General features: G+C 50.7%; 6 protein-coding genes across 6 annotated transcripts; 3 read left to right on the top strand and 3 right to left on the bottom strand.

Annotated features, from left to right (window-relative positions):
- Window positions 1-1,734: 1,734 nt before the first annotated feature.
- On the bottom strand, window positions 1,735-2,021 carry TGAM01_v206296 (hypothetical protein; the record flags this gene model as incomplete). The annotated part of the gene is made up of 2 exons (XM_024549841.1): window positions 1,735-1,775; window positions 1,928-2,021. The coding sequence occupies 2 exons, from the start codon at window positions 2,019-2,021 to the stop codon at window positions 1,735-1,737; spliced, it is 135 nt and encodes a 44-aa protein (XP_024405405.1).
- Window positions 2,022-6,124: 4,103 nt separating this feature from the next.
- Window positions 6,125-7,858, bottom strand: TGAM01_v206295 (hypothetical protein; the record flags this gene model as incomplete). The annotated part of the gene is made up of 2 exons (XM_018807023.1): window positions 6,125-7,385; window positions 7,440-7,858. 2 exons carry the CDS (start codon window positions 7,856-7,858, stop codon window positions 6,125-6,127), a joined length of 1,680 nt encoding a protein of 559 aa, XP_018659724.1.
- Window positions 7,859-8,213: 355 nt separating this feature from the next.
- On the top strand, window positions 8,214-10,772 carry TGAM01_v206294 (hypothetical protein; the record flags this gene model as incomplete). Its single annotated transcript, XM_018807022.1, has 3 exons — window positions 8,214-8,227; window positions 8,291-8,427; window positions 8,485-10,772. 3 exons carry the CDS (start codon window positions 8,214-8,216, stop codon window positions 10,770-10,772), a joined length of 2,439 nt encoding a protein of 812 aa, XP_018659723.1.
- Window positions 10,773-11,487: 715 nt separating this feature from the next.
- Window positions 11,488-12,398, bottom strand: TGAM01_v206293 (hypothetical protein; the record flags this gene model as incomplete). Its single annotated transcript, XM_018807021.1, has 2 exons — window positions 11,488-12,180; window positions 12,255-12,398. 2 exons carry the CDS (start codon window positions 12,396-12,398, stop codon window positions 11,488-11,490), a joined length of 837 nt encoding a protein of 278 aa, XP_018659722.1.
- Window positions 12,399-15,324: 2,926 nt separating this feature from the next.
- Window positions 15,325-16,364, top strand: TGAM01_v206292 (hypothetical protein; the record flags this gene model as incomplete). Its single annotated transcript, XM_018807020.1, has 2 exons — window positions 15,325-15,391; window positions 16,057-16,364. 2 exons carry the CDS (start codon window positions 15,325-15,327, stop codon window positions 16,362-16,364), a joined length of 375 nt encoding a protein of 124 aa, XP_018659721.1.
- Window positions 16,365-19,655: 3,291 nt separating this feature from the next.
- On the top strand, window positions 19,656-20,630 carry TGAM01_v206291 (hypothetical protein; the record flags this gene model as incomplete). The annotated part of the gene is made up of 2 exons (XM_018807019.2): window positions 19,656-20,255; window positions 20,325-20,630. The coding sequence occupies 2 exons, from the start codon at window positions 19,656-19,658 to the stop codon at window positions 20,628-20,630; spliced, it is 906 nt and encodes a 301-aa protein (XP_018659720.2).
- Window positions 20,631-20,740: the final 110 nt, after the last annotated feature.

Below are 20,740 nucleotides of genomic sequence, written 5' to 3'. Positions count from 1 at the left end.
TTCAAGTCTTGGCCGGCGAGGTCCCAAATGGACCGCAGGTGCTACATCCTAAAATGGAAATCCCGCTTCCCGTGCGGATTTCCTGCTAGGTATACCTCATATTTCTCTATATCATCCTGTAATTCATTCCATAGCCTGCACTTGATGAGTCAATGTTATATCCTTCCTGGAGTGACTAGGAGATGAATATGAAACAACTTTGGTCCATCGATATTGCAGACCGTGGTCTTGATCAATAAGTTCAATAGCAGTAGCTCGTTTTTGTCGTAATTCATATAGTAAGAAGAACTATTAGTTCTCATATCTCTGGAATTCTTATAATAGGCTCCTTCAACTAATGTCGATACGTATATGTATATGGAAAGGGCATTCTGAAATAGGTAAATTGCAAGGATTTATCCCTTTGCTTAGTTCGCCTCAACAGGATAGTACTTACAAGTATAGACGAACTGCAAGGATGTTTTACTGTGGTTGGTTCGAAACATTCTCAACTGAATACACGAATTGCTGTCAAATTACAAGGTTGTATTTGCGTGGTTGGTCAAATTGCGAAGTATCAATGACAGCCACTTTGCAATGGAAGGCATGATATGCAGTCAGCATTCATTGCCAGTTGCGTTGCAGTCGCATCATCACCTTGTTTATCCAGTGGCCGTGTTCTCCAGTTCTTTCCCCATTAGGTATCATCAAGTCATGTGAAATCCTCTGATACATACGAAGCATTGTCTTCCACCTACAGTAGTATCTCGCTTTTCTCTATTCAGTGCCATATGGACGTTCCATAGTGCGTATCCTCCATCCAAACTGTCTGGCGGGACATGCCATAGCCCTGGCTAGCTGTTGTTTAGCTGCGCCACTTTGGGGCTTCCCGCGGCCTAAATCTTGTTCGGAAAAGGCAAAATTAGGGTTGACACCACCAGAGCCTTGAACTTTTGGCAGTTCTATCCGACTAACCACCGTCTAGCGCTGCCCAAGTACAATCTCTTGATCCATACTCCATTCTCCAGATTCCATCTTACTGTACGTGAGATCTCTGCGGCTACATACCAGCGGCCGCTCTCTTGTCCGTCATGCATACATGCAGCATCTTCATCTTCTCTAATACGCGCAGCCCCTGCTTGTGGTCGAGACAAAGCTGCCACTGTACGGTCCGCAGAGACCCGCGCGACCGGTCTCCCCTGCAGCATCGGTCAAATACATACATGTACCAACCCAATGGCGCAGCAATGCAGCATTGGACGCATCTGCAGAACCGGGGACAGGGCACCGGGGCTTACCAACATGCAATACCTGCAGCCAACGAGCCGTGGCCCAGGAAAAAGCAACTGCAAGGGCTGTCTAGAAACCACTGGGACCGGGCGGGCTAATCAGCAGCTGGGACGCCTCGCTCGCTTGTTGGATATGGACTGGAGTCTTGGGTACAGTACGAATTACATCCATACGACGGCTTGAGCCACTTGTTTGAGCACACGACAGACATCGCGGGCGCCTCCATGTTTCCCGCTGTCGGTATGACTCCCCGGAGCCTGGGACCCAGTAGGCCTTCGTTCTTCGCAGCCGCCTCGTCTTACGTGTCCGGCAGGGCTCTTGCTTGCACTATTGCTTGACCATGTCAAGCCACTGGGCTGTCAGCATCACGACCCGACAGCTTGGACCATTCAATTGCATGAGGAAGCCCGTATGTGGAGAGTCCGTGCAGCATAAGAGCGCCAGCGACGAGCTTACATCTTGGTTTCAGGAGCACAGCCTGCAAGCATTGGCAGGGTCCAGGCATTCTGTTTCCTCATCTCTATCCGATCGTTTTGTCAACGCTTATTGTGTCACTGTCCATATGTAGGTCGTGGCACTTACAAGCATCGCACAGCGGAAACAGTCCCAAAAAGGCGGCTTTGATTGCTCGGGGACATCCCAAAGCATGCTTACTCACCTATACAGGCAGGCAACTCACGTTGCGTCCAGGTACGAAGAAAAGCTAGGCCAGGGGCACAGCGGCCGCCCCCTTGATGCTCAACGACGATCATATCAATACGACCAGTACTGTATGTATTATGCACTTTCGACGCAGCAGAAACCAAAGATTAAGTTCCCGCTCTCGAACCCCTCGTCCATTGTAAGCAGTCCATCGAAGCAGGACGGCGTATCGAGATTACGTATTAGCCAAACTGCAAGTAATACCTACTATCCGGACGTTTTACTTTTCACGGTTGGTGCAAATAAAAGCAATGCAAGGGGGGTGGTATTGCATTCGCGCCACCTCGCCTCGCCGCAACAGAAGCCAGAAGTGCCGCTAACAACGCAGCAAATGCGCATCATACATGCACACGCACGCATCGAGTTGACGGATATCAGTGCTAGTGCAGGACGAGAAAACATGCTCATGATATCGACCATCTGTACGGAATTTGGCATACGGTATTACTAGGACTGACTAATGATGACTTCTCTGCCGTGCTAATTCCGCCGGACCGGAGTTGCCCACAACGGTCCCTTGCAAGGTTGCCATGTGAGAATCCGCGGCATTGACACGAGGGGGAAACGTGGGAATGCCGCGCACTATGTCATCCACTTTCCAATGATTTTAGGGGCCGTCGCAAATGCCCGCAAGGCTCATTTCAGATGCGAAGCGCTTCATCACATGTGTAAGTGTAAGACAAGCCTCATGCATAGAGAGAATGAATGCATCAGGCCATCCCACGAGGCTGCCGATGCTGATTCAGCCTCGCTGTATATGAGCATTACTGTGGCATTGAAGTTTCCTCTCTCAACAATGACTGTCACGGCAAAGTGGAAACTCGCCCAGCGGCCCTACACAAAGCAACTATGTAATATTCAATGGTTCAAAAATATGACCTATTACGGAAGGGATCTGCAATATAAAATGCAAGTCGATATTCAAGTTTAGATGACATCTGTATGTTCTAGTACTACTGCCATCTCGTGCGTTCCTGCGCACATCAATAAACATACACAAAGTTCGGATTCTCCTTATCCGTCATGTCAACAAACGCCGTGGCATTCAGCTCGCCAGCAATAAACTCCCCGCGCTCTTCCAGCTCCGCTCGAAGCTTCTCCTTTTGTTTATTCTCCCATATAAAGCAGTATCGGAACACAAAGAAGAGCGCCAGCTCGACGCAGTTGGCAACGAGGAGCGAGCCAATGCCCAGATGATATGACGGCGCCTGATTGGCCTTGTAGAAGAAGGGACCAGCAATGTTGCCGATACAGGCACCGAACCAGATCATGCCGGAGACAATCATCTTCTTCGACTGCCCGCCGGTGTTTGAAGTAATGAGAGAGAGCGAAATGACAAATGAAGCTTGGTATGAGCCGGTCAAGTAGCTATTTGCATCTCGCGTCAGTCAATGTTCAGTATAGATGGAGCTATGCAGGATATGAATGACTCACAAGCAAATCAGTCTCCCCACATATGCATCATTCGGAGCAAGCAAGAATCCCAGGGCTCCAGCAATTGTGGGCAGCATGAACAGCGCACAGACAAGCGTGCGGCAGTTATTTGGCATAAACCTATTCGCCAAAGCACCCAGCCCAATCCATATCACGACCAGCACACCCTGCGGAATACCCAAGAGAGCTGTATGCAGAGTATCAAAATGCAGGCCCTGGATGACAAGAGTCGAAAAGTTGGAAATGCCACCATTCGGAATATTGGACGCAAAGCCGAGCAAGGTAAAGAGCCAAGTCTTATAGTCCATATAGGCTTCCTTGATCTGTTTCCAGTTGATTCTGTTCTGCTCCACACCGGTCTGGTTGCGTCTCATCCGCGCAATCATGATGAGCTTCTCGTCATGTGTAAAGCCCCAGATGGTTCGAGGCGAGTTGGGCAGGCAGATGAAGAGGCATATTCCCCAAACGGCGCAAAAGGCACCGACAATGATGAACTCGTAGCGCCATGACGCCAGCATTCCCTTTATTTGACCGATGCCGTATCCTGCAATTCAAAAAATACAAACATTAACACGCTTTGTCCCGATATAAACAGCAGCAGTTGGTCCAAAGGGCATTTGCCTATTCTGGTAAAATAAGCTAGGGGAGAAAGCATTGCAAACTTACCAATAAGACCACCCCCAGCAACACCGACTCCATTAAACGCATACCACGCAGAAATCCGCGACGGCTGCTCCGCCCTCGTGTAATACATGGACGTGATGAGCATAAAGGCCGGGTCGGCAATGGCCTCGAACGCCCCAGACAGAATCCGAAGAGCCAGCAGGGATTGCAGATTCTTCACCGCGGCCTGGCACATGAGCAGCGCGCCCCACATGAAGATGTTGAAGGCGAGGTAATAGGCGGGCGGGCTGCGCTGCATGAGGAGGTTGGACGGGATGGCCCAGATCAGCCAGCCAAAATAAAAGCTGCTCGACAGCCACGAGTAGTCGTCGCCCACGAGATTGAGATCCTTTTTGATGCCGAAGATGGCGGCGTACGAGAGTGTGGTTTTGTCGACGTACTTGAGCCCAAGTTAGTCTCTCTTTTACCTCAAGCCAAGCAGGATGTACATGTTGACAAGGCTCACATAGAAGAAATAGCAGATGCCTAGCAACGGCAGAATCCGCATGTCTAGCTTGCGCAACAATCGCTTCTCCGCCGCTTGATCAATCGCCTCGTCATTGGGATACCGCTCCATGGCCTCCAGATACATCTCATGCACAGGACGGTCCGTGACCGCGGCCACTACCGTCTTGATGTCCTTCTCCACATGTTCGACATCGCCATCTCCCTCGCCCAAATCCTTCACCGAAGGAGGAGGGAGATAGGCAGCTTCGTTGGATTCAGTGGCCATGATCTCTACCTGCTTTGCTTTGCTCGAGACCAGAGTATTTGCACGCAAAAAAAGACCTGCGCAGAAATCAAGAAACGCAGCTCGACCCGTTTAGAGCAAAGCTCCGCCGTTTTATATCTCGGGTGTTACATTCCTCACACGCTGCCAATCAAACCCCCTCACCTCATCGTGCATCCCCCCAATCGTCCAATTATGCCGTCGGTACACCGACAACCGAATATCACTGCCGGGAACGAGCATCCTCTGTGGGGGGTTAGAAAAGTCGGGGAAGTTGGAGCCGCCAAAAGGCAGACGAGAGGCGCCCTGTGTGGGGGGAAAAGAGCGGAATGGCGCCAACGCCGTCGAGAAGCCAAAAACGTGGGGTTTTCCCCAGACTCTAGTCTCCAAGCTGAAAGAGTCGGGCGAGTCTTGTGATTCGTTCAGGCGGCGATATTCAGCGAGCGTTTCTTGTGGCGTTCAGAACAACGCTTCATATCCGGTTTACTCCCATACATGTACTCGCTTGGCGTTGCTAGCCACGTTGCCGCTTGAACAAGGTCCACAAGCATGGCTTCGTCCAAGAAGCTAGCTTAAGCGTTTACCCGCGCCTCTGAGCAGAGAGCGAAATCCTTCATTCGTGGAAACCTGCGTCGTTTTTGTCATGTATTTTCTCCGGTGGCGCTCAATGGTTTTTCTATAAGAGCCACCAAGGCGCTCTCGCCTCCCAGCTAGCTCACGCTTATACACAATAAAGCGGCTCTTCGACACCTCGTCGGACAGGTCCCGATAAGAGGGCGTTCTTGACATTATCCACAGGCCCTAATGCGGGTCGGTTTCTAGCATACCGAGTTGCCATGACTCGTAATTGGTCTTTTCTTTGAGGCGTCATCTTTCTCAAGCGGTGCCAGTTGGAATTTCACGATGTTGTTTGAAACCTATCATCAATTCGCGCCAAGTAGCTGCGCTTTGGTTCAGCTATGTTAGATACGCAACCAACTTGAGCGAGAGGACAGACTAAAGCATCCAGAAGGTTCAATAGTCTAGGTTGATAATCGGTCTTTAAATTTGAATCTTTTATTCGTAATATAAAGGTATAGTCGTTAATTCTCCTCCCATTTGTCCATCTAAGAGGCATATAGTGCCAGCTTCTAGGGTAAAGTTTCGTTGATACAGTCTATGAGTTAGATCTATTCATACCGGGAAATCTTGATAGTCAAATCATCCCAATCATTTTTCACGTGTTGTCGAACGAGAGAAGCCAAAGAGAATCGCATCTAGTGTACTGGACTCCAACAAGGCGAAAATAATGCGCCATCGACCACAACTCCAGCAAAGACAAGCTTTTCATACATTGCCCCATGCTCCCAGCGTCCAGTTTGTGTGATGTCCTCCGCTACCGCGAATAAAACCTCCCGCGCCCATACTTTGTCGTTGCTGGGCCTTGACATCGATTTCATTTGGCCGCGTCGCACCACTAGCTCCCTGCTGCAGCCATAGCTCGCGGTCTACCGTAGCCATGGCGGGGATCTTGAGTTGGCAGACCAAGCTTGCCCCAGCCCATGGCCCAAGCGAGTGAAGCGTACGAAATTCGCCCTGTAGTTGCTGGATTTGTGGTCGATGGCGCGCTACCTTCGCCTCAATGGGATCCGATATATCAGATGCCGTAGCTATTGAACTTGGTCGTGATGACTCTTGCTCTTCTCCGGGATCAGACGCCGTCGCTGTCGAGCTAACTGACTTTGCAACGCTTGCTCTTCTGTCGGCAAACTGGCTGTTTCGAGTCTCTTCCACGTGCTTGCCCGAGACATTGGCCCATCCTTTTTTGTTGACCATGCTCATGACTTCGTCTACAACCCGCTCTTTAACGCCCAGGATATTGGAGCAGCCACCCGTGAAGATGATTCTAGGCATGCAAGTAGCCCTCACATCCATTGGAAGTTGTAATAAATGCTGATATACGAGCAAATGCAACGGAAGTTCGTGGTCGTCAAATGTTGTTGGTGCTATTGACAGATCAAAGAACGTCTCGTCGCATATGTCCGCAATTTTGTCCATAGAGACATCAAGTGTCCTTGGTGGATTGGTCGATCTTAACGGGATGCTCGCCACGCCGCCTTGCGAGTGCTCCGGCTCAGACTCATCCTGCTCCTCCACCGTATCTAATTGCTGCGACTGCCTCTGAGCCTGAACTTTCTTGAACGCCAACGGTCGGCACCACGCCAGACGGCACATGATGTCTTCACATTCCGCAAAACTGATGGCTCGTACACCGCCTTCGTCTTCGTCTTTGTCAGTCAATAGTTTCCGGAGAACCTCGTAGAGTTTATTGTGAAGATATCTCCCTGCTCTCTCACTGCGCGTGCATTTGACCTCTCGGTACTCGTAGACGCTAGTGACTATCGTTTCGGACCACCCCATGTCAATAATCAGCCCTGAGCGGACGCCTGCAGCTACCGCAGACATGGTGGCCGTGGACATGAGAGAGATCATTGGTGTCTGAAACCCCTTGAACAAGAGATCAAGCACAGTGGACAGAATTGGTATTGGCACCGCAGGATCGATAACAAGGCCAGCTCTTCTTGGCCGGGAGTCAATCAGCAGACACCTATGACCAGTGTCAATGTGAGAGTTCCTCAGAACGACTGTCACACAAGCTTACCTTCCAAAGGCATCTCTCAGCAGCCGGTCCAGCTTATCATAAACAAGCCCAAGGTCGACTTGTCTCAAGTCATATCGCCATATCTCGTACTGCTCAGCCCAGGATTCGACATCGCCAGCTCCAGGCTGCTGCCAGTTCCTGAAATCTCCCGCTCGTCGCTGGTCTTTTGGCTCGCTTGTGAGCACCGCCTTGGGCTGGTTGTCCCCCGCAAATCCAGCACGGATAAACCGTGACCCAATTTGAAGGATTAGAAAGTCATCGTCGGCTCTGATGGTAGCTGGAGAGCCGTATGTGTTTGCGATAATCCGCGGGGGCGTATTTGGCGTAGGGCCTGATCCCGAATGCTCTTGAATCGTTGGGGCTGAGCGGATGCTGGCCACGCTTCGATGAGCCAGCGTCGGCCCCGTCCCTGAGGACATGGCCCTGGTGCAGCTGTTTCAGAGCTTCTGATGTTTCTCGGCGCTTGTTCTTGGCGAATTGAAGCTCCAACAGTGCCACAAGCGCTATGGCTGCTATATTCTCCTTTTGGTTCTATGAGTGAACTCAGGCGCCTCAATTGCAGCTCATTCTCACTGTTAGAGCGCACTGCCTGGAGCCTGGATTGGCGGGTGCAGTTAGCGCCGATCCACCGATATCGATAAGACACCCACCCCTGCCAGCCCAAGTATTTTGGTTCTGTCGTCATGTTAACGGGAACAAACAAAACAACACAAGCATCATCTACTGTCCTCAGCTTTTCACAAGCCGGGAGAGTGGAACAAGCTCAGGATTTCAATGGGAATCAAAGGGTGAGTACTGGCTATATTTCCAACAATCTTTTTTGGATTTACGTGGAAGTCTCACATTTGTAGGATATACAAAGAGCTAGGCCCTGGCAAGAGGATTTCACTGTCCAAGCTCGCATCCGAGAGCTTCGAGAATCACAATCGGCCTTTTCGCCTCGCCATTGATATCGCCATTTGGCAGTTCCAAAACCAAGCTGCGCGCGGTGAGTATACAAAGATTATTCAGGCTTATGCAAGCTTTCATCTAACTTTCAAAACAGGCGGCACGAACCCGGCGATTCGAACCCTCTTCTATCGACTCGTTCGACTCCTAGGAACACCCATCCAGCCAATCTTCGTTTTCGACGGCCCCAATAAGCCCAAGTTCAAACGCAATAGGCGGTCAGGACGAGGCGATGGCTTCTCAGCAGTCCATGCCAAGAGGCTCATTCGGCTTTTTGGATTCATAGCCCATGATGCCCCAGGCGAGGCCGAAGCCGAATGCGCATTTCTACAAAAGAACGGCGTCGTTGATGCGGTGCTTAGCGAAGATGTGGACACCATCATGTTTGGATGCACGCGAACGATGAAGAATTGGTCGGCTGAGGGCAAGGGCAAATCGCCAACGCATGTCTCCATGTACGATGTCGACGAGTTGAACCTGGCCAGCCTTGGCCTCGATCGAGAGGGAATGGTGCTGGTGGCCATTATGAGTGGCGGCGACTATATTCCTGAGGGAGTCCCTGGCTGTGGACCAAAAGTAGCATGCGAGGCCGCCAAGGCTGGCTATGGAAAATCGTTGTGTCAACTTCGAGCCTCGGATACAGAGGGTCTACGCCAATGGAAAGCGTCGTTGATACACGAGCTTAAAACCAATGAAAGCAAATACTTTAAAACCCGCCACAAGTCTCTTACCATTCCAGAAGATTTCCCAAACATGGAGGTACTTCGATATTATACCCATCCAGTAGTTTCGCCAGAACCCACGCTGGATATCATCAGGCACAGGCTAAGAGAAACTAGAGAGATTCAGTTGGAGGGTCTCAGAGAATTTGCAAGGGAAACTTTCAATTGGGATTTTCGAATCGGTGCAATCAAGTTTATTCGCGTGCTCAGCGAAGGCCTATTTGTGAATCGCCTTCATCAAGACGGCGTTGATGGCGACTCTTTGGTTCAAAAAGTGTCGAGCCAGCGGAACCATTTTAGTACAGATGGTACATCCGAACTACGTCTGGCTTATATCCCTGAAGAGATTGTTCCTATCGACATATCGAAAGAAGTAGAAGAAGAAATCGCATATGCCCGGAGCGGGCTGGCTCTCAATAGCGATGATGAGTTTGCGGCAGCCTCAAGCGGTATCGACGCGGCAGAAGATGCCCAGAGTGGCAGCGGAAAGGTGTTTGATATAACGAAACCGGAGCTTACATGGGTTTTGGAAGAGGTGGCCAGGAAATTTGCACCAAAATCTGTTGAAGCCTGGGAAGACAAAAAACTCAAACGGAAATCGTCCTCTAAAAAGAAGGCATCAGGGTCGAGGACGAAGACGAAGAAGGCGGATATAATGCCTCACGGCGCTTTTGACAGTTTTGTTCGCGTCACCAAGGTAGTAGAGTCACAGGAGAAAGCTACCAGCAGCAGTGCGGCCAATACCAAGGAAGATGCCGTTGTGAATAAGGAAGTTTGTGAGCTCGAAGATGCGGACATGTCTCTTCCTCCTCTCCCTCAACCGAACCGATTCCGTCGACCACAAACACCGCCATCACTACGGCAATCCAGTAAGCAACCCATGCCAAACATCACATCCCCCAGCCTGGACGGTTGGACGATAACCAGCTCACCAGACTCAACTAGACGTCATGACGATGCAGGAGTTTTCGAAGCTATCGTCATTTCGTCCAGCCCTGCCGGCGACGCATCGCCACCTTCACGATTTACGCCACCATCGCCAACCGCAACCACTCCGACAAAACGCAGTAAAGAGCTTCCTAAGTCGATACGGTCAATTTTGGCGGCTGGCGCTACCGCGCGGGTGACAGCTGAACACAGCAAACTACCGATCTCTTCAATATCGAAACCGAAACAAAAGACATCGACCCACGCCCAGGGACTGGCGAAACTCAGACAGACGTCGATGGATATATTTACGCAAAAACAGCCTCAACCGGGAATCAATGGACCTACGTCTTCTAGGCGCACCAAGCATGGCTCATATAAGTCGAGCTCGAGCCGGGAACATATAAACACAGCAGCTGCTATCAATGAAGTTGAGATTCTATCATCCAGCATTCCCAACTCATCCCCTCAAGTTCACCTTCATACCAGTAATGAAGTCACTTCCCCTCTATTTCCAGCCTCACGCCGCAACAGGAGCCCCACTCCCATACCCATAAAGAAACTAATCGTCCCCAGCGCTTCGAGGCCTGGCTTCTTTGACGAAGTTGAAGTGGACGCGGACGTATACGAGGAGACAATCACGCGAGAAGCGCGATTACTTAGAGCTCGTGGTGTTAGATCTGGCGTTACAAGATGGAGCGATGTGTCGTTTATCGATTTGACGGGGGAAAGATGATTTCTTGATAAACTAATGCCGCATGATTTCAGAAGAGCGCTGTAATTGTTGGATTTATATTGAAAGAAGTACTTTAACTTTTGGATTCATTAATTATAGATATAAGTATGCTGTCATATATAACAGACAATGACGAATCCCCAAAGAATATTAGTCTTATATCATAAATCAGAAACTCCTATGCCTATTAAACCTTCCGTGGTTTAAAAAGAGATAACTCCATTTTCCTAGGCAAACGCCCCTGTCTGCCTATGCCCAAATTGCTACCCAATTTAAATCGTCCATACGCCTTACGAACAATCTAATGCATCAAACTGTCTTTCCAAGCGCCGACTCTTTTATAAATAAACTCGAAAGATTTCTTCTTTCCTCTTTCTTCGATGTTCCAAGCCTCTTCCAGTCACTGTTTGTCGCAATCACGGCACAGTCTTCTGAAATGGTGAAGACTCGAATGTCACTTGCTTGATAGCAAGAACGTCACCGATTGTGTTTCTCCCGCTCAAGCAGCCATGTATAGGCTTTGAGAGCTATTGAATAGAGAAAGGCAGGATGCCGTACATGGGGCTGCTAATATCATTGCGGGCTATAGCATGCCGTTGAGCTGCTGCGTCTGGGTGCTGCGTTTGGGTGCTGCGTCTGAGTGCTTGCTTCGTCACGTATGTTAACGAAGGCTCCTGACTCATGTGTCTAGATCCAAGATGACGACCAAGTCTGTTCAACCGGCCATACTAGGGAGCTCGCTCAACGGGACAATGCTCCATGGCGGCGGCTCCCAAGACGGAAACTGCTGCGATATGCTCTGCATCGCCGTCTGGATCTGCCTAGCCATTCGCCCCTGGATGGCATCTTCATGATCGCCATGTTCCTCCTCCCAAGGCACAAATATGAGCTCTTCCAGTCCCGTCATGCGCGTTGCAACTTCTCTCAGCACCTCTAACGTGAATCTCGCCGCCGTCATGGAGCTGTACATGTTGCCAATCCAGAAAAGCGCATCGTTAATAGCCAAGCGACGCACACTCGCCAGATCTTGCTGATCGCAAAGCATCATGCACGTGCGAAACTGCGAATTTGCTGCCATGAAGCCCTCACAAGGGCCAAAGTACATGATGTCGATTTCGGGGTTGAAGAGGATCTGGCCGGGGCCCCGAGCGAAGCCAAAGCAAGAACGGTACGTCTGGAGAGCCTCGAGGCGAGATTCAGTGCAGACGTGCAGGTTCACGGGTACCGGTGCAGACGACATGCAGCCAGTGGTCGTGAAGTCGAGTCGTAATGATGCGAGGGTGGTTGGAGACGATTCGGGGCGAGATATGCCGTTGCTGCCGCACTGGATGGGCACGAGGCGTGGGCTAGGAAGACTGAGCTCCCATATCCTGAGACGGAGCTCTGTGGGAAGTTTGGCAAAAGAATGCTAGGTGGAATTGGTGTGTTAATCGCGATTCCATCGAGGGAGGTAGAGGGTTCAAGGTAAGGAGCTGGACATACAAAGGAATTGAGGTGCTTTGAGACTGCGGGTTTCGGAGATGGCCGTTTCTCGATGGCTCGGCTCTTGGTGATGGGCGAAGGTCGTATCTTTCGGGGAGAGGATGCGCCGCGGCAGCGCCGTGATGTTGGTTGTTGGAGAGCCATTGCTCTATCTGGTGGCGTTCGAAGAAGGATATGATTCTGCAGGAAACTGTTGCCGTTCTCCAGTGGAAGGGATGCGTGTGTCTGTCTCTCATAAGACAGAGGAAGAAAGGCAGCGTTATAGACGGGTATATATGCCACAATCCCGGGAATAGTAAGTAATAGACTATATCGAAATGGCCTAGAGCTATGCAGAATGGAGGTAGCCCCCCCTTGGTTCGGGCACAGCAAAGACAAAAGCTTGATACTTTCTCTCACAAACAGTTTGCAACCTTTAGGATTGGACACTTGAGAGGAGAAGAGTAAACAGGAGTTTTAAGAGCAAGGAGAAAAAATTAAGGTTCGTGGGGCGTCCAGGATGAAGCTTCCCTTGAGCTCTATAGCGTCGTGCCTAGCTGGACTAAGCAAGCAGGTACTTGGGGTCCTGCACAAAGTAACCGACAGCGTTCCTTTTTCGTCCTCCTTTGTTAGGAAGCAAGTGGGACGAGCGGGTGTACAGAAGGACAAGAGGCAGCGCCGTCGAGGGTGTGAAGAACTCTTAGCCAGAAAGGGGTGTTTGTATATGAAGTAGAGGCGAGGAGGCTCTTGAGCCTGGAGGAAACGGTTGGCTTAGTGTGGTGAGGATGACAAGCCAAGTATTGCCGGATACCTAATAGGTAATAGGCAAGTATCGTGTTGATATACCGGCAAGTAACTGAGTGATGGACTCTGTCGTGATATAGAACTGTGCTAGATTCAGATGGGCTGAGGCGTTGTAATAAATATGCCCATAACCTTGACAGGAACAAGGAAAGAAAGAGAATGACGAGAGGAGGTTTGTTGACAAAGCCACAAGCAATGCTCGGTACCGCCGCAAGACTTGATCGCTGCAAGGTTGTTTACGTTGTAGGTGCTCCAGCTCCAGATACATGGCCCCAACACCTTGTATCCACCTTCGTCATCTACGGCTGCTTTGGGCTTCATTACGCACGTTACAGGCCTGCTTTGTAAGGGTCACAGTAGCAAGTATGCTGTATTTTCTCTCTCTCTAATTCTCCCCCCCTCTCTGTCCATCTCTTGGCGCTTCTCGGATCTCAAGTCTTCCGGCCAGACGGGCCAGGGCTCTTTTGCCCACCGCGCCGGACTGCATACCGAGGATGGACAGCTAGTATTGCATCAGTCCAACCGGATGGGATTACGGGGAACATGGGGGCCGCGGTGGGTACCTGCGAGGTAGCGGCCAGGTGCTCTAGTCAGATGCGATGCTGTATGCTCCCCACGTTATATTACACTCAATTTCATGCCGGTGCTAGCACAGAGGTACCAGCGCTATACAAGCCAGCAGGACCTAGGCAGTAGTCGTAGCAGACGGTAGTAGCCAGCAGCAGTACAGCAGAGAGTAGCACAAAAAGTACACCCCCGTAAGGAGAAGAAAAGGGAAGGGGGCGTGTGCTTTGCGCCATCGGGACGCATGGGAGACTGTGAAATTGGCAGCCCAGCCCTCGATCGCCGCGACAGGTCCAGCGCGGTGGAATCGGATTTTGCGAGCGCCCATCGAGAAAATGGTGGCAATCTTTGTCTTTCCCACTGTCCACCCCTTCCAGCGCCACAGCGTCTCTTCCGGGTAAGAAGGGGCCCTAGTCGAGGGGGGTGGAGAGGATGGGGTCTTGGAACGGACGGGCTGAAAGACGACCCTGGACGACCAGGAAAAAAAAAAGGGCGAGGAAGAGAGGAAAAAAACAGAGGGAAAAGACAGAGAGAATCCAAGACATGCCAGGGCAGAAAGAGGCAAAGCGTGCTGTGGCTGTATGCAGACAGGGTTTGAATGCAGTGCCCGAATCTAGAAAGGCTTCTTTGAGACCTGTCAAAGGAGAGGATGTTACTGGACGAGGAGAGCTTGAAAGTTGAGTTAGAGCCGTTGGTTGTGCTGGTTATGGAGCTGCTCATGGGCTCAGTAGTATTGAAACAACTCTACAGACCTAGTACAACAATGGAAAAAACCATGTACAGTAATTGCTCGTCTTGATGAGCAAGAGAGACAGAGAGAGCTCCTCTCCATGAGAGGCACAGCATCTCAAAATGGGCATTACAGCTCATCCAGCTATCACCACAGCCACCTACGTAGTCAAGGCGGTCCACACACATTTAAACTATTCCATTACCTAGGACTCCATAGTGATATCAGTTCCTGTCCATATTCACTGGGTTTTATACAGTGTGACCATGTCAATCTCCTAAAAAGGAAATAACAAATTCAAAGAAAGAAAGAAACCTCACATTCGCCAATCAGAGCCCTCTCAGCTTCGTTTCTCCCAGCGCTTCGACCACTGTACCACCGACCTGCGGACCAGCCAATTTTGTTTCACCAGGTACCAAGAAACGAAAGGATGAGCGCAAGAAAAGAAAAAAAGAAAGAAACAAGATGAGCGCCGGGGGGGTGTCTCTTCCAGGGCCCCTTGTCCAGTGGATCTGACGGACGGCCCAAAAGTTGGTGACCCCTGCAACGCCTATAAATCAATGGGACCTGGCCGTCCGTCTAGCCTACGGGCGGGAGCACGAAGCATGAAGGGGGCGAAGGAGCAAAGTAACGTACTCGGCCGATCCTCCAGAGAGAAGCTTGTGTGGCCGGTGGATCTAGATAGTATCTTGTACAATATCTCGAAATGTACGGATCGAGGTTCTTGACGGGATTCGATGATTTGTGTCTGCCGGATTTGGAATCATCGACCCGTCACGGGTATCTGTGCAGCAAACCCGGCAATCTCGAGTAGATTGCTGCAGTAATCCTCCGTACCACTTACACCACCTACGATACTTGTATGTATGCAGCAGTAGCAGCAAGGCAAGCCGGGGCGAGCATTCCGCGTCAAGCAAGGCCCATGTGTGACCTCGTGGGCAAAGCCCTTTTGGCACGCTAGAGCCAATATGAATCAAATTGCCAACAGCAGCCATGGCTGTCTCATCAAGCTCTACGCACCTTGATGTCCTCGCCGGTGGCGATATTCTGTCACTCTCATGTGTGTCAAGTGCGTGCATGGCGTGGTCCACTGTCATGTCTCAAATCACAGTAAAGAGCAACGCCGCTCGTATACATCACAGGTGAGACATCGGCAGACGCTCAAGGCCTCCAGCGCTCGCAGCCATTGCAAACAGGGCTGAGGGTCTTGGCATGACCAAAGGAGAGGGAGCCTGCTCCTCTCTATCTGTGTATCTTTGGCTTCTTATTCGCCTGCCGCCCATCCTAGCCCCCCCTGAGCGCCGTTGAGCTACCCAGAGGCTCCCGAGTGAGTGGTGAAAGACGATGCACCGCCCTGACTTTAGCGGGAGGTCAAACGTCTAGCTGCTCTTTTCACATGATACTGAGGAGAGCCAATAACAGCTGAGAGCTGAGAGCTGAGAAGGGGCTAGGAAACAGAAGCCGTCGGATACAACATGTCAAACGACGAATCAAGCACTGCCGGCCGCCAATTGCTCAATTAGGAGAATGAAATAGTCTACTATAGGTATTAGGTCTAGTAACAGACAAAGGCGACCAACCCTGGATCAATAGCACGTCGTTGCTGTACGCCAAGAGGCTCGGAAACTTTCTCCCCTGATGCTGTGCCCCATACGACGACTAAGAGTATACTGCTGCTACTGCTGCTGCTAGTCGTACAAGGTCTGTATCTACATACAAGTACAGCGTGCAAGAATCGCGTGCCGTCAAGCACAGCTGTCACGCTGCCTCGCCGCAGCAAGACCCGACGATACAACCTTGGCGTTGAGAGCTCTCTCAATCTGGTTAGCATGCAATGCTTGTCAAAGTGTCAAATCAATCACGCATACAAGCCAGCATCAGCAAGCATCAGAATGCGTGATGGTGTAACCAACCGATCGATCACTTTCGATGCCATCTGCGAGGCCAAGATGCCCAGTGTCACATACGATAGCACCCATCGATCCATGGTCGGCCGCTACGATGCCTACAGGCAGCTCGCCAAAGTCCGATGAGCTCTGCTGCTTAGTATGTACTACTGCTACTATACCTAGAGCACCTAGTGACAAGCCCGCTTCAACGACGACGATCACCAACGGTAGCTTCCTTTCCCTTCCTAGCTGCAAAAGCGGCGGTAGGTCCCGAGAACTGAGACATCCGCGACACTGAGCAGCTTGTGGTCTAGCGCCGCCAAAGGGCCGTGAACGAACTGGGGAGAAAAGGAGTGTACCGGTTCACTAAGTTGGGGTACTCGTCCGATATATACGGGCGAGAGCCGCGCCGGCGCACCTTTTTGTGATGGCGACAAGCGTTGAGACATTCACGTATACATATGGCAGCACCAGGAGAAACAAACATCGAGAAGTGGCACAGCCCGCAGTAGCACGGCAGTTAGCAGTGCGTGCCAAGGGCAATAGTCCTGAAATCCCTTGCTCCGAGATGCCAGTTTCAAACTCAAAATGGCGAGATGTGTGTTCAGCAGGTCGACAGGTCGACATGTCGACAGGTATAGCTGCTCGATGGGCTGCCCAAGACACAAGACCCAGCATCGTGGGCTGCCAAAACAGTTTAGATTTTCGGGGTCCATTTACATAGTCGCCGAACATCTGCTGCATTAGCAGGTCTCTCCTTGCTAGTCCAGCTGAACAAGGGTCGTTAGCGGATCCGCTTTTGACGATCCATCTCTCGAGATACCAGTAGATAGGAATACTACTTACTGTACTGTACTGTACTGTTCTACAGTCGCAATAACAGCAGCAGTAAACGTGAAAAAAGGGCTGGGAAAGGAGATGATGAAGAGTGTGTGGATCCAAGATAGAAAGGTGCATGTAGGGGACAAGGATGCGTGTGGTTTCAACCTGTCATGATAAATACTCCAAAAAGCTCATGCTCTGTAAGCTTGTAAGCAGAGGATGACGTCCAAACGGTCACATTGCAGCCGCCTTCATTTATTTTCCTCAGCCTCAGCGCTGTGAACGAGGGACCCATGGAGGATAGAACGGTGGCAGTACGTAAATGCACGCACGAAGCATGCATCTGTTACGCTACCATTTACAAGCACATATAGGGGATATCTACTAGCCTGCCCTATCTTTGCGGGCGTATAGCAGGCATCGTTTTTCTCGTGTTTCTTGGGGCCATGACGGACATTGTTTCATTCGCTTGCTCGGATACCTATTAGGCTTCTCCCGGGGGATGCAAGAGAGCATCACTTTAAGCAGCGCGGAAGATGAATCCCTGTCTATTCCCGGGTGAGCATCTCATCTTGGTGTCCGACTGGCGGAAGGTTTCCTCTTGCGTGTGGTTGGGAGAACGGGATATATTCCGTAGTATGTGCAGATACTACCCTATTCTGACTGAACTGTTGTCATGGGCGGAGTATTTGTGGTTACATCAGTTGAAATGTACATAGGTTTAGCATCATTATGAGTATTAAAGGTCTTTTTACGGAATAATCTTCCATACTACGTACCCTAGAGAATCCAGCGATGCAGGCGCTTGTACTACCTGAAGACGTTTATCACTCAATCTTCCATTCTTTTTTTTCCTCGGTCCTATTTTATTCACCCAAGGCTACTCAACGAGTCATTTCCAAATCTTTTTCTCCGAAGCTCACAGCCCCGACTCAATACTTTGTCACCATTCCCCTCCTCTAGACTTTAGCTCCGAGATCCTCTACAGGGCTGACAGCGGTTCCCAACGCTCTAAGATACGATAAACTCCATCCCACCGACGTTGCATAAACAACATCCAGTTCAGCTCATAATCCTCGTGACTCGAGCTCTACCATGAGCGGCTGGGCTGCAGCACCCCCTGCTCAAACCCAAGCACACCATCCGTACGGCTGTCTCCAACGTCATCACATCTCACATACAGAGAGACCGCTCCCTCAGTTAGAGAGCCTGAGCTGAGGTTCGTCTGCTCGTATCTCTATAGAAGCTTGTTCCCTGAACCTTGAACGACAGCGACAAGGGGAAATTTTCTATGCGCTGCCTCTCTCTTTTTTTATTTATTTCATTCAGTGAATTGATGGCCCTCCTTGCACACGCCCCCTCCCCTGTCCTGCAAAATGACATTCCATCCGCGGCCTAAGCCAAGGAGAGACGATAATCTTGGTAGGCCCCACCCTCAAGGCGTCTTGATGGCAGCTGAACAACTTGGTGGGGAGCGTGTTTGGAGATGCTACTGGCTGCTGCTGCGATGCACTTGATATGAGGAGCAGCCTTCTTTCTCAAGCTACACTTGTAAGTCCGCGCTGCTGGTATAAGACGGGGATAAGGCAGCGTTTAGTTTATACGGCACGGGCGAGTGAGGCAGTTGTTAGTAGTAGATGGAGAAGAAGAAGAGGCCAAAGCCGCAACGGGCTACCGTTTGATTTGCTCTGCGGGTCGAGCCGCCCAGCTAGAGAGGAGAAGAAGAGACCACGGCCGTTGCTCGTGCGCTTTCCGACGTTGGAGATGCACATCCCATCCTCACCGTTTTCTCTCCACTGCGCTTGTTGCTTTGGCGGCGCGGTGGTGATGTGGGAGACGTCTAATATTCCACTATATGTCATGTGCTAAATATGTGCAGGTTGTAATTTCATGTGGTGTTATTGCCAGCCCCAATGTACGACGGTAGTTATCATGGTGATATCCATGCCAAGAGCAGCGTCAAATTGATGTCAATTACATGCAGTGTCACCTCCTTGCACCCTGTAGAGCAATTGTTAAAAAAAAAAAAAAAAACAATACGGTGGATTTGCCAAGAACAAGCCTTCATTTGCGTCTGTGCCGTGCCTTGCATATTGCAGACGCTACTTGGCGCGCGACAATGAAGCCCCCATTACCTGTACTCTTATCTCGAGCCTTAATCCCAAGAGCCTCATCTACTGTGTATTTCTAGCCTTGATCAAGTCGCAAAAAGAAAATCTATTATTATCCACGCATAAACTGATTCTACCTGCAGTTTTTCACACAATGTAACCCCCAAACAATTTTATGCACCTCTTAACCGCCGTGTGCCCGTTTCGTTTCCCCAAAAACAACCGAGTTTCTATTTTCGGCACCCTCTCCTGGCCTCTCATTGGCCCGGCACTTTTCACCCAAGCGCCGAGTCCAAGAAACATCAACAAACTGTCTGGTCTAGAATGTGACCCCAGATTTTATCTATCCAATCCAACTGGCATCCTTCTTCTTATTGGTGAGAGAGCGCCAAGGAACGGCAGATATCAATCCAGCGCGGGTAAAAGATGCATCTCCATCTCCCAGCGTGGAGTTCGCCGCGCCTGTCATTGGCTGGGGGCTCAACACCAAGATGGATCTGAGATGCTCGAAGCGCTGGGCCATGATGTCGCTGAAATCTACATCTACGCAGTGTTCCCCCCCTCCAGTAAATCCATTTCATCATGTTTGTTTCGTGGTAAGCAAGTCTTGTCCAAACAAACCGTCTCTTTTCTTTCTTTCTTGTATTCCTTTCTCTCTTTGCCGTCTTTCATTTTCCCTTTTCAGCCACAGTCTCTTGTTCATACGTCCGCAAGTCAAAGATACCCCAAACGAAACGTCTCGCATTTTGGCTCTCCGTTCAAAATGTCCAGCCTGAAAAACGAACTCTCCTCGGTGGACTACGAAGTCGAAGCGCAGGACGCCGAGCGCCACTCCCAGCTGCAGTCCAAGCACCGCCTCCTCAGCATTGTCCACAACTCTCGCATCGCCCTGACGGTGCTGGCCCTGGCGGCCGGCATCACCACCCTGGGCGTTTCGGCCAACGGGCTGCTTGTCTACCACGAGACGTATCTGCCCGCCGAGTTCTACCTGTCGCTATGGCCTGCGCAGTTTGATCTGCGTCCCACTGCCGCGTTGATTGCCGGCGGAGTGATTGTTACCGTGGCCAATGTTGTGTCACTCTTCTTCAGCAAGATTCAGGCTGTAAGTAGTTGTACTTGACAGTATTATTCGATTTCTTACTTGCATCTACTGACATGACTCGAAATACAGCTTCGTAGCCTGACAGGCCCCCACGCAATCGCCAGCATTGCTGCCCCGGCTGTTGGCTTCATCGCCTCTCTCGTCGCCATGTCCCTCTTTTACGCCGTCAACTCCTCCTCCACCGTCGATAGCCTCCAGAGCTGGACGTGCCGCTGGACCGCCGTGCCCACGAACGCTCAGCCGCACTTTGGCGCCCTGTGCAAACAAAGCCAGGCCGGTGTCATCCTCTCGGTGCTGCTTGTTCCGCTGGAAGCTGCCATTCTAGGAGCGGCAGGATATCAGGCCATCCTCGAGCGAAAGGCCACAAGAGCATGATTTGTATGGGCTATGCCTGAGCTTGTGGAAAAAGAGAGAAACGAATCGGGGTTGGAGACAGCTGGCCCTGTAAAAAGGGTGGCCGATGGAGACAGTGCTATGCTCATCCA

The sequence above is a fragment of the Trichoderma gamsii genome (assembly GCF_001481775.2).
Source record: "Trichoderma gamsii strain T6085 chromosome Unknown Scaffold_21.2, whole genome shotgun sequence".
Classification (NCBI taxonomy): domain Eukaryota; kingdom Fungi; phylum Ascomycota; class Sordariomycetes; order Hypocreales; family Hypocreaceae; genus Trichoderma; species Trichoderma gamsii.
The sequence above is the reverse complement of the archived record's forward strand: the minus strand, read 5'-3'. Positions and strand labels throughout refer to the sequence as shown.